The 13180-nt window shown below is 41.9% G+C and overlaps 1 protein-coding gene across 2 annotated transcripts in view; it reads left to right on the top strand.

The window, feature by feature from the left end:
- Positions 1–205: 205 nt before the first annotated feature.
- golga4 (golgin A4) overlaps positions 206–13180 on the top strand; it is a 26463-nt gene continuing 13488 nt past the window's right edge. Inside the window, exons 1-15 of one of the 2 annotated variants that reach the window (XM_026189732.1) lie at positions 206–440; positions 1632–1706; positions 3092–3193; positions 6075–6143; positions 6258–6584; positions 6675–6722; positions 6838–6894; positions 6992–7090; positions 7714–7864; positions 7973–8163; positions 9512–9595; positions 9937–10084; positions 10174–10352; positions 10642–10740; positions 10847–11002. In XM_026189732.1, coding sequence (XP_026045517.1) covers positions 363–440; positions 1632–1706; positions 3092–3193; positions 6075–6143; positions 6258–6584; positions 6675–6722; positions 6838–6894; positions 6992–7090; positions 7714–7864; positions 7973–8163; positions 9512–9595; positions 9937–10084; positions 10174–10352; positions 10642–10740; positions 10847–11002 — 1863 coding nt within the window. In that variant the 5' untranslated portion in view covers positions 206–362. The remainder of the gene's footprint in view (positions 441–1631; positions 1707–3091; positions 3194–6074; positions 6144–6257; positions 6585–6674; positions 6723–6837; positions 6895–6991; positions 7091–7713; positions 7865–7972; positions 8164–9511; positions 9596–9936; positions 10085–10173; positions 10353–10641; positions 10741–10846; positions 11003–13180) is intronic. The other variant, XM_026189733.1, reaches the window with a different exon arrangement.

Genomic DNA, 13180 nt, shown 5'->3' with positions numbered 1-13180 from the left:
TTATCCCTCTTTGTGAGGATTCCTTGTGTTGTGTTTTTGTTGTTGTTGTTTTGTATGTGCTTCTGTATACCACATGTGTTAAACTGTCTTCTCATTTCAACTGTCTTAGGCTGTAATATATCCCAAGCACGCTGCTATCTAAGGGGGCGCTGTAGCTAACTGAGCCCAGACTGGCCCTTTAAGTCTGACGTTTCAGATTTCCTCCACGTTGGCCGCACATGCGCAGATAGGCCTACCTGCAGAAAATTAGAAGCGAACAAGGAAGTCTGCCCCTGAGTACTGGATGATAGGCTGAATAAAAACAAAAAAACTCTCCGCCGGAAAGTCGACACTTGGTCACCAGTTTATATCGGCGTGACAAGATGTTTAAAAAACTCAAGCAGAAGCTAAACGAGGAGCAGTCTCCGCAGAGGAATGCGCAGTCACCTCAGCAGGCCCAGGTTAGTTGTTGTGGTGCTCGGAGCTAACTAGCTAAGTTAACGTCTGTTGCAAAGACTTCACGGTTTGGAAGTGGTTGTCTAGTTATTTCTCATTAAGATAACTCAAGCTGACAGCTTAATAAGCTAACTTGAATTGTCAGTTCGTCCCTTTACTGTCTTGCAAACATTAGCACCGTGCTAAGTCCTTAAGTTAGCAGCTTAACTTAGCTGTCAGCGGTTGGAACAGCTGGAACTGGTAAATCCCGTTGTCCGAGTAGAAGAAAAGTCTCACTTCATACAGCTAATCATCAATTTGTTTGTAGCCAAAATGCCAGCCCGCATTTTTATACTCGCCAGTGACAACATGGGCGTGTCTGAGTTAATGCTTCTTGCATTAGCTGCCAGTGGATGTCAGCTGGAAGCTATATTTGACCCTTGCAAATCCTACTACTCCCAGGCGCCTCTATTAAAAACAATACAGAAGTAGCACACAGATTTCGAGTTGGAAGTTTGTCATTGTCAAGCGCTAGAAACCTCATCAGATCCCTTGCTTTCCTCTTCTGTTAAAAAATGCGAAATGTTCTTTGAAATATGAAACTGCAAGTTTCTTTAAGCTCTCCTAAATATATGTGAAGGACTGAAGGTATGTGTCATAGTTTGGAGGTCCATCATAGTTCAGTTCCAAGTTAATGTAGATATTTTCGCTGCATTTCTCTGTTTGCCTTACATGCAAAAGATCCCCAGTTCAGTTCTGGGAGGAGATCCAAACCCAGACTCCGGGGCTCACAAGCTAGGGCTTGTTCCCTATCCAGATAAATGAGAGGGCTGCATCTGGCATACAATATGCAGATCCAGCAACCCTTTGGAAGATGGATAGATAAATTACCTTGTTCGAATTGGCTTGGTTCTTATGCAGATTGGCTGTTTTTGAGGAACAAATTTACATTTGTTATTCAGAGCTTGTGTGCAGTTTATGATTCCCACTGACTTTCTGTAAAACCACAATCTTAGACTGAGTTTGGCTCAAAGGTGAAGGCATACAAAAGGTGAAATCCAGTAACAAGAGAACTTACACCCAGCAAGCATCTGTATTAAAGTTTGATTTACTGCCAGGCAACAAAATCAATATTATTGTTATGACTATGTTTTTTTTCAATTAATTTATTACTATTATTATTACTTCTTTTTCCTTATTACTTATTTATTTTACAGATCAGCAGTGGAGACCGACGTAACAGCCAAACTCCCCCATTTAGTGATGGCACACCTTCTCCCAGCGACAGAGAGGTGAGCATGGTGTCAGCCTGTGATTCATATCTTTATTTATGTATGTATACTTGTGTTCAGACCACAGCCTGCAGAGGTTTCCAAGTCCCTCCCCAGCTTACATTCTAATGATTGTTTCTCTTAGGCTTTAAAAATGTGCTTTGTATGCTTTGTTTATGCATAATGTCTGCTTTATAACATACAAGTGAACACTTAGTGCTGTTGGTTTTCAGAATCTTCTGGTTGTCACTAGCAAACTTCTTTGATCCAATTATTTAAAGTAATCCAACAATCTAGACATATTGAACCCTGGACTCATAAACATATTGCAGTGCATACAATAGCCAACACCAGATGGGAACATATGAGCCAGGCTTACACTGTGGTCATTAATGTTGCAGAGCAGTCAGCACTTGGATTCCATTCGTATGGTATTTTAAGTGTCTGAAGTCACTTATTATTATTGTTATTATCATTATTATTGTTACATTTTTAAAAGACCCTGTTCCACCAAATGAGCAGCTCCTTCTTTAGAGACAATGGAAAGGGCGTTTTAATGGTGTAGAGCAGACAGTGTTTCAGCATGTCTATGAATAATTGATGTATCCTCCTCAGTGTTTTTTTGTGTCTCCTGTGACTAGTTGCCATATTTTGCCTCAATAGATACTGACAAGTCAATTCAATGCAGGACTATGCTCTATTAGAAAGAGGTAGATAAGCATAGGTTTAATGGCAGTGACTCTACAACTGATGATGCAACATGTTGTTATTACATCTGTTGAGATTAGATATGGATGTTTACAGTCTTCGTTGTTTTTCAGATAAAAATATATCTTAATCACTTTTTCCTTCATTTCAACACTGCAGAACGCTCACTGGAGTAGTGGCACCGTCCCTTTTGGTCAGGTTTCTATGCACTGCTCTCCCCACTTGTGCCTTTGGAAGCACACATGTGTTGCTGTTAAGTGGCTCGGCAGCCTCAGCGTAGAAGCTTCGTGTAGCATCACAGCATCTTTTCTTCACCTCACGAATCATTAACACTTTGACATCTCTGAAAGCATTGTTTCATGACTGAAGGCAGATTTAGCCCTGGTTAAAATTGTGAAGATTACATGAGGAGATGTGAAACTGTTACTCATAACATTACTGTTGATTGAGTGCTTTTCAGTTTTTCAGATTTTTTTTTTTCCCAGCTTATGTAGTATCTCTCCCTCTGTTTCACTGTCTGCTTTCTCTTTTTTATTCATCTCAGTCTTTCTCTCTCTCTCCGCCAGCCTCCTCTCATCAGGCTGGTCAGCCACTTCCTTCAGGGCCTTTTCACACTCATGCTGTTGTTTTTCTCATTGCTCTCTGTGTTCCTCTCCTTTCCCCACCTTTCGTCCCGTTACTGCACTGATGGGGGTCAGGTGCTGGCCGGGATGATAGCAGAGCCCGCTTTTCTCTCTGAGTATACTATCTTTGCTCTGGACCATTCAAAACGACCCCAAACGGCCCAGGTAGCCAGTGTGGTGAGTTTGTCCTCACTTCCTGCCTCTTTCATCTTTCTTCTTTTCCTCCTCCTCTTGCCCCGTTCCTTCCTCCCGTCTTCCATGCCTTTGGGGAATCGGTAGAGGACTGTTGCCCAAGTAGGGACAGCTTGTTCCCTGCTCTCCGTCTCCTGTTTGCTTTGGATTTAGTAGCAAGAAGGCATCTCATATGTAGGTTAATTTTGCATCTACTAGGTTGTGGTTTACACTGTAGGATAGAAGCTTCTGTGCGTTCTGCCCCATGTTTGTTTGTTGTCCCTTCTTTCAGTTTGTGATGTGTCAAAGAAATGAACAGTGCCCATTTGTCTTTAGGTGATCTTTGCTGCTTGCCCTAGAGACCCTTGTAGACCCTTAAATCCTGTTATGTTGCCTGATCGCCTTTGTCCCGTCTCCGCTAAAGTCTGTGTATTTGGAGAGTTGAGATTTTTCTTTATGGGACAAGTTTTTAACAAATTAAAATTGAAGATTTTGTCTAACTCTCTAAGTAAACAAACACATCCAAATAGCTGTTTCTTTATTTAAGATATATTTGATGTGACAAATGAAAGTTGGTATTGCTTGTAACTGCTTATTAATTACTGTTATTAAAGTTAAGGTCTATTTTTTTTTGACATTGTCAGTAGATACTAAGCACCAATTGTAAGAACGTATGGGTCGTCCGTATTCAGATACATACATTTGTACACACAGCTCTTCAAAATAATTTCTAGACTGCATAAGTCTGCTTTGTAACTAGGTTTGTAGCAGGTAAATGGAGCTCAGTATGAGGGTCATGTGTCAGTAAAATTGAGAGACATTGTTTAATTGTCTCTTAACTCTGCTTGCTCATTTTAAATGCCAACATAGCCCAGTACGCGCCCCAGCTGCTGTCATTAACCAGGATTTGTGTGGATATTGTGAGATAATGTAGTGATTATAAAACAAGGACTTTATTACTTCAGCACAGCTGCTTCAGAATGACTGCCAGTCAACTTGTAGTGTTATTGTGCCAGTTATCGGAGAACAAAACGAAAAATATGCAAATGAAAGCAACTGTTTGATGAATTCAACTGCAATAAAATACGAACCTCAAGAGACTGAACTGAGATGGTATCTGTCAGCAGTTTGGCTGTGTTTAAGTGGACCCATGAATATTTAGAATTTATTAACAATGTCTTGACCGTCTCATAATGATTTCTTTGGTTGATCTGTCTGATTCACCTCTTGCTAGATGCTGCTTATGATCTGTAGTTTGGAAAGAGGGGAAGCCTTAAATTCTGTTGCCTCTTCATTATGTGTATGGTTAATGACACTGATTAAGATGCAGTTACTCTTTGACCTTTTCATCGTTCTTTTATGTAACCTTTGCTTTGATATTTGCATGAAGGGATCATTAGATTCCTGGTATAGAGTTGTAGGAGTGTTGATGTGCTAAAGCCACAGATACAAATGTCCATCACAGTCATTTTCACATGTTAGCGATGTGACATAGTCTTGATTTTGGGATCTCATTATATTTAAATTTACTCATGAAATCATTTCATAGATTTATTTATTTTTTTATATTTGTTTTTTGTTTTTGTTTTTGTTTTTTTACTTGTTCTGCTAGCAATGTTTGTCTGTTGACTGGAGCCTTCTGTCATAATTTTTCTTTATATTTTAAATGGTACTTTGTGGAGTTGGTCATAGTAACTCTTCTCAGTCACGTTTTGTGGTCTATGATCTGTTTTAAATTTGGTTTCTGATTTGTCCCTGTGAGAATTTTGTTTGATCTTGTGGTCCTGAAATAGAGGCACTCAAGTGCCCTGGTTTGGTAGGTTTACATTTGGTGTACCGTTCTGCAGTAATTATCCATGAGTCATTGTTCATTTTTTTTTTTTTTTTATATGACTGAAAATAGGCAGGCATGAAGGGCATAATAGTGAAAGGTAATGCTATAAATACTCTATTTTAACCTCCAGCAAAACCAGTCTTGGCGAGGAGCGGCCATCTGGGGATGATGGGAAATAACAGAGAAATAAGAGCACAGGGACACAGGACGAAATATAAAGGCGCTAATGGAGTTGTCTTACAAACAAACAAGTTCCTTTTTATTGCTAATCACTCAGACACCTTGCATGTCATTGAAGTCTTGACAGTAAAACTTTAGCGAAGGTCACATTTCTTAAAAGATTGAGGCCTGCTGTGTTTGTTCACATGCTGACATTTTTTTTTCCACTACTTTTGCTGACTCTTTGCTTTATACCCAAATTCTTCTTGTTCTTCACACACATGTACAATAACTAAATAGATCCACTTAAAAAAAACGTCTAGTGGTAGTGGTCACGAAGCTCTTGACAGGCTTGGTTGAAAGCAAGCGTTCACATGACTAGCTGTGAAAATGAAGCGGAAACAAGTAATCCACAGGAAGGAGTAGCTTGGAGCTGGACAAGGGAGGAGAAGAGTTGCTCACTTTGATGCTGCTTCTAACAAATCAACTAAACCAACTAAGCTGCTAAATGTTCCCTCACATCAGTTGTGACGTTGTCCTCCTGTAATGCAGCTGCACACAGCACTGCCAAGCATCTTTAATTCAAACGCAGCTCTCCTACTTGACTTTTAACTATTTGTTCTGACCTCATGGCTGTTTGTAGTTTTGTCTTAACCCCTTTTTGTTTATTCTACAGTAGAGATGCCTTCTTTTGTGTATTTAACCCCTCTGTTTTTTCCAAGTTGCATGAGGGTACCCATTGCCCCTGCATTGCTCCCAGCAATACTAATATTGCTCCCTCCAGAGTAATCAGGGAGAGCCACGCTGGGTGTGGATGACTAACTGGCCCAGGACAAGTTCGCTGATACAGCTGCCCTTTTCCTCATAATCTCATCTTTATTTTTTGGTCTTTAGAGTGCCTCTAAAGGTGCATTGAGGTCTCCCAGAGGCAGCATCAATGGGGATGGAAGTACTTCTCCTCATGTAAGAGTATTACCAAGCCTCCTCTTTAATCTTTTCAATGTGATTATTTCAGTGTTTTTGCACATTCATTAATGAGTTTGAGATCTTTATGTTTTTTGTTTTGGTTTGTAACAGAAAGAGGAGCCACAGTCATTTACCCAGAAACTACAGCTGAAAGTGCCCTCAATGGAGTCATTGATTCGTAGCGGAGCCAGTCGGGCGGAAAATCTGTTTCGCTCTTCATCTAAAGACAACCTGGTCCGAACTTCATCACGCGAATCCCTGACTCCTTTGGGAGAAAACGAGTCCCCCAGTGCCCCGGCATATGATCCACCCTCGGACATTGAGAGCGAGGCCGAGGAGCCACCAGGAAGTGTAGAGTCTCTGTCCAAAGAGCAGTTGTTACACCGAATGCTTAGAGTAGAGAGGAGCCTGGGGAAGTACAGGGGGAAGTATTCGGAGGTGAGAAAACAGACAGGATGCTTGAAGAGTAAAGTGTAAAGTCTGTACATGAATATAACTCCTGCTCATCTTTACATCTTTGTCATGCAGCTGGTTACTGCGTACCGTACCGTACAGCGAGAAAAAGAGAAAACGCAGGTACATTTTACATCCTTTTTTTTTTTTTTTTTGTCAGTATTTTTCTCATCGGATGTTTTTTGGAAAAAGAGAATAACATCTGAACTGATCCAACGTACATTTTTGTTCTCCCCAGGCCATCCTCAGTCAGAGTCAAGATAAAGCACTGCGCAGGATAGGGGAACTACGAGAGGTACGGCTATATGCTATGGATGTTTTTGTGTCTTTAGATTAAAATCATTTTTTTATTAATATAAACTGCACAAATGAATGAATAATCTACTGTATAGGAGCTTCAGATGGACCAACAGGCCAAGAAACACCTGCAAGATGAGTTTGATGCTGCGCTGGAGGAGAAAGACCAGATGATCACTGTGCTACAAACACAGGTGTGTGGATGGTGGTGGGAAAATAAGCCAAAGCTTTTCTGCTGTTTAGGATTACAACTTTATAAGTATGGCTTATTTTAAACACCGTACAAAACAAAACACCCAAACCCAGTTTAAATGTAACTTTTAAAAAAATTTACTTTAAAACCTGCTTTAATGATAATTTCACATTAATCCTTTCAGTTTAAGCATGATAATCACTGCAGTGATGTTCTGGTATAAATGGTTCTTGAGTTCTGAATAAATGTGACGTTATTTAAAATCAGAGACAAATGAAGTGCAGAGGTTTTGTATTTAAAAGTTTCTCAGACCAAACAGGAATGCTTCACTTGCCTTGAAAATGAGTAGGTTACCTGAAATCAAAAAGCTGAAAGAACCATGTAATGCACAAACAGTCATGTAAAAATCAAGAGTTGTTTGAGACTGCATATCTACATCATGCGGATTTGTCCATACAATTTTAGTCGTCTTGATAACAAACAGCCAAATGGAGAAAACCTCCATGGCAGGAGTAATGAATCTGTATAACTATAACTCTGAGTTCGATTGCGGGGAACAATAACAGATCTATCTCAAGTTGCCAAAGGGACTGTGATTCATTTATTGATCTTTGTTCCTCTAAGGTTGCTCTGTTGAAGAAACGGCTCCAAGTGGGCCCCGATGGCTCGCTGCCCCCTGAAGGAGAGGTTCCTCAGTCTGAAGCTGTTGAAGTCTCTGCTTCTCCCACACAGAGTCCTTTGAAGGAGAACGAAGTAGAGCCTGAAGTCATTGAGGGTAAGTGTATTTATTAAAATATATGGTTATTTAGTTGCCTGTAGTAAGGAGTCACACTGTGTGAGCAAATTTTTTTATTCTAAGCAGTGAATTTTAATTTCTGGACAGGAGAGGGCAACAGTGATCCAACTAAACTCATGGAGGCTCTGCAGAAGAGAGTGAAGAGGCAAGAAAACTTGCTGCAGAAGTGCAAGGAAGTCATGCGTACACACAAGGAGCGAAGCGCCCAGCTTAGCAGTGAGAATGAAACTCTGCAGGAGCAGCTGCAGGAGCGACTGCATGAGTTGGAGAAGATGAAGGTGGTTACCCTGTGTTTTTCAGAAATGATAGAAGAGTTGGAGTGTAGTTATACTGTAATATTAGGACGCTTTCAGTCAAACAAAACTATACATTTTGGATTAAATATACACAGAATTACAGCAACAATAAGTTAAAGTGCCCAGATATTTCAAACTGATTTCCCAGAGATGAGCACTTGCTATAAACCAAGTAGTAAACTATAATTATAAAGAGGTTTGATTAAAGTGGGGATGGACGGTAAGGACTGAGCAGTGTGTTTAGAGGAATTAATACTGTGCCGCAAACTGTCTGCCAGAGTCTTTATGGTCCGCTGAGTATGTGACTCCATTATCTCGTGACACAGCAGATCGCTGTGGTTCTCAGAGTCCGAACATCCAAATTCTCTGGCTGAGCTCCAGAGTGAGGGTTCATGTCATGTCAGCGTGACATGACTGAGCCATTGTTTTCATTGATTTCAAAACATTTTGCTGCAGTGGTATGATCAGCTCGTGTAGTTTGTCCTTAGTCGCTCTGATGTTTTGCAGCGCATGATAACAAGTGGTTGTTGTAACAAAGCCATTGAAATAATAGACAGCTTGTATGTGCCGTCACTTGATTGACTTGCTTTCATTTATTGCCATAATATTTTTTTTTTTGGGGGGGGGGGTTGTTTTTTTTGTATAAATCCGCAGCTTGTTTGGGAATGGAGGCCTGTCCTTTGTCAGGGAAAGCAGAGGTTAACAGGCGTTTAGCCCTCCTAAAACAGCATGAAGGGATCCTGGAACTGCTGGGCTGTCCTTCTCCTTTGCTTCAGACAAATATCCCATAAAGCAGAACATCTGTCTACTTTTCCAGACCCTAACTTCAACTATTTTTGAATTCATGTTTTAACTGTGTGTTGCCGTCCTTGAGTATTGTATGCTATTTGGTCTTTCTTTGTCTCTTTGTTTATTCATATGATACGTTTTGACATTATGAAAACATTCTGTTAATCACAGTGCTGCATACATACTCATGCCGTTGGCACACTTGTGTCAAACAACAGAGAAACATAGCCCAACATTTCCTGTTTAGTAACTGCTTGTTAAAGTGCGGTGCCACAGAGACATGTCTACTACATGCCACGGTTGCAAGAGTGAGCTGTAATTTGGGTTGACTTGTTGGTTTAGTTGGCCATGTATACACACTGGTTGTTTGGCTTGTGGGTGAGGCATCCTGGGTGGTACAGAAAGCATCTGATTGGGAAGTTATCAGAGCAAACACGTATACAGGATGTAGGAAGCGGTGCATTGTGAAGTGGCATTCATGCCATTAGGACACGTGTGACTTTTTTTATTTTTAATTCTGTCGATTGTTTTGTCTTTAAAGGAACTACACACAACAGAGAAGACTAAGCTGATCACTCAGCTGCGTGATGCCAAGAATCTCATTGAACAGCTGGAGCAGGACAAGGTTAGTGAGGAGCTTTGAGGTCTGGATTGAAGGTTCTTCCGTTTCAGTTACATGTGTATGTGTGTGGCCGTGTGTGTGTTTTTACTCTGCTGTTGAGTAGCTTCAGACTCATATTGTTTAGCTTAAACTTTGACCCCAGCACTGCAGGATGGATAGCAGTTCTGCGAGGAATGCTGAAAGCGCTTAAAGCCGTAACACAATTAATAGCACAGGGCTGAGTTTTACAGCCCTCGTTCATGGAGAGCAGATCAACATAAGCTTTAGTGTTGATTCCTGTGCTCAGGGTATACAGGTAAAGGGATGATTTTTCTTTCATGGGGTACTGGTTTTTTGTTTTTCAGGGAATGGTCATTGCTGAGACCAAACGGCAGATGCACGAGACACTGGAAATGAAAGAAGAGGAGATTGCACAGCTGCGGTCCAGGCTCCAGCAAGCTATAGCCCAGAAAGAAGAAGTACAGGAACAGAAAGAAAAGGCTGAGAAATCGGGTACGTGCTGTCCATGTCAGGTAATGTACAGAAAAGTTCAGTTTTTTCTAGATATGTTTGTGATTTTTTTTTTTCCCCCCCTCCAATAGCTTTTGAGGAACTTGAACGAGCACTGGGTGTAGCTCAGAGGGCAGAGGAGGCTCGAAAACAGCTGCAGGTTCAGCTGGAAGAGCAAGTGAAAGAAATCGAACGGGCCAGTGAGCAAGAGAGGAAGAGTCTGCAGCAGGAACTCACACGAGTCAAACAGGAGGTTGTCACCATCATGAAGGTCAGGAAAGGACATCTCCTGAATATTTGTTTATTGATCGAATAAGTAATTTGCTGCAGTCATATTTCTAGCTTTATCCAAAGTGTTGGCTTCTTTGAAAATGATATATTGTAGCCACAGAAGTACCAACATTGACTCAGTATTGTAAGCATTTACATTAAAAAGAATTTAGTGTGTATAAAATGTTCCACTGCTGTCATGGAGAGCAGTAATATCACTTTGTTTCACGAGCTATGATCATCTGTATTTATATTTACCATTCTTTTTTTTTTTTTTTAACCAATATTAGAAATCATCAGAGGAAACTGTGGCCAACATGGAAAAGCTCCACAGTGAAGCTTTGGCAGTTAAAGAAGAAGAGATGAAAGAGAAAATCAACAAAGCTGTGGTTGGTGCAAAATGTTTTCCCTTGTTCAGTTTAGCAAAAAAACCACTGTATCAAATAAGAAAAATATAACTTTAATATTTGTATTTTTTTTTAAAATGCTGTTTAGGAGCAGTGCAAAGAGGAGTTTGCACAGCTGGCTAAGGAACGGGAACAGCAGGCCGCTCTGGCTCTGGAGGACGCAGAGTTACAGAAGACTGCTTTAAGGACAGAAGCTGATAATAAGGTTAAGGAGATCCAGCTGGAGCTCGAAGCTGCAAGGACTGTGAGTTTGTTTGTTTATTTGGTTTTTTGGTTTATTTTTAATATTGAGAAAAGCAACAGCTGGCACACTGCAGAGCCTCGGTTTTACCTGTTTATTGCATCTTTGTGGATGTAACTTGTTCTTTCATATTGAATCTGCTAATCATTGACTGATTGCTTTGAGGTTCAGTTTTATTTAATTAATTGGCAAAATAACTTGAGTATGCTTGTGTTTATTTGGTTCTGCAGTAACACGCCACACACACAGAAGTACATATATATATATATATATATATATATATATATAGATATATATATAGATATATATATATATATATATATATATATATATATATATATATAAGCAGCTGGATAGCGTAGTGGTTAAACTACACGCCTTTGGAACAGAGGATCGCAAGTTCGATTCCTGCCTGGGGCGTCTGTATCCAGTAAGGGTCCTAAGGCTAGACCCCCTATGCTAAGCAAGCCTACCGCAGACATGAGCGAGACAGATAAATATGAAGGCATGCCGGCTCGGACGTCGCCCGGATCAACAAGGTCCGCGTCAGGTGTTGAGGAACCAGGGCACCCTGACGAAAAGTGGGCTACTGGAACAAGAAGGCATCGGTGGGCAAGGGACGAAAACAGGGCGTTGTTGGAATGCTACTACGCAAGTAACCCCGGCGGAAGGGGCTACATGAATAGGATGAGGGACCTATGGATTCTTCGATACCCAACATCCACAATGACGGCGAAACAACTAGTGGCTCAGTGTTCCAACATTCGAAAGAAGGGACTGCTCTCACAGCTAGAGATTGACGAGGTACAACACAAATGCTACGGCAAGGAGGAGTCAGGACGCCAGGTCAGGGGGGAGATATCATCACCCCCACCCGAGATTGGGTACATAGCCCCAAGTGCGATAGGAGAAGGATCGTTGAGTGCGAGAGGAGCTGACCTGAAAAATAGGATCATGGCCAAGCTTGAAACCTGGATCCCCCGTAGCCGGTTACCAAGATTACGTGAAGTACCCTCAGAAGGTCTGCTAGATGATGTTAATGCAGCACTACGGGCAATACCTACAACCACGATTACCGACACTAACAAGCTGATCTACAATACGGCAGCGGTGATCAGTGAGATGCTTGGCTACAAGTTGAACAGCCACAAGGGGCAGTACCCTCCATGGAGAAGGAGGCTAGAGGGCAAGATCAAAGTAGCACGGAGGGAGGTTAGCCAACTAACAGAGTTGCAGAAAGGTGCGACAAATAAGGTGCCTAAGAAATACAGCAAGCTGTCCATACCTGAGGCCTTGGAAACTGCCAAGCAAAGACTCACAGCCTTGGCCAGCCGCTTGAGGAGGTACACCAGAGAGATAGAAGGCAGGAGAATAAACCAGCTGTTCTCCACAGAACCAGCAAAGGTGTACTCTCAGTGGCAAGGGAACAATAAGAGAACAGCACCACCAAGGCTGGAGACGGAGCAATACTGGAAGAGCATATGGGAGAAGGATGCAACCCATAACGGCAATGCTCAGTGGCTAGTGGATCTGAGGGCAGACCACAGCGACCTCCCTGAACAGGGTCCAGTAACCATCACAGTGGCAGATATCCAAGAAAGGGTCTCCAGTATGAAGAGTTGGACAGCACCAGGGCCCGACATGGTTCACGCCTACTGGCTGAAGAAGCTGACTGCACTCCACGAGCGTCTGGCAGCACAAATGAACCAGCTGCTAGTTAACGAGAGACACCCGGAATGGCTAACTGAAGGCCGGACGGTCCTGATCCCCAAGGACCCCAAGAAGGGACCGGTCCCCTCCAACTACCGACCAATAACCTGCCTCAGTACTACATGGAAGCTCCTGTCAGGCATCATATCGGCTAAGATGAACAGGCACATGGGTCAATACATGAGCGGGACACAGAAAGGAATTGGCAAGAATACCAGAGGTGCAAAACACCAGCTACTGGTAGACAGAACAATCAGCCGAGACTGCAAGACCAGACTGACCAACCTGTGCACTGCCTGGATTGATTACAAGAAGGCCTATGACTCAATGCCCCACAGCTGGATACTGGAATGCCTAGAATTGTACAAGATCAATGGGACCCTAAGAGCCTTCATCAGGAACTCAATGGGGATGTGGCGTACAACACTAGAGGCCAACTCCAAGCCCATAGCACAAGTTACCATCAAGTGC

The sequence above is a fragment of the Astatotilapia calliptera genome, chromosome 13 (genome assembly GCF_900246225.1).
Source record: "Astatotilapia calliptera chromosome 13, fAstCal1.2, whole genome shotgun sequence".
NCBI classification, from domain to species: Eukaryota; Metazoa; Chordata; class Actinopteri; order Cichliformes; family Cichlidae; genus Astatotilapia; species Astatotilapia calliptera.
Note: the sequence above shows the minus strand (reverse complement) of the source record. Positions and strands in the feature narration are given on the sequence as shown.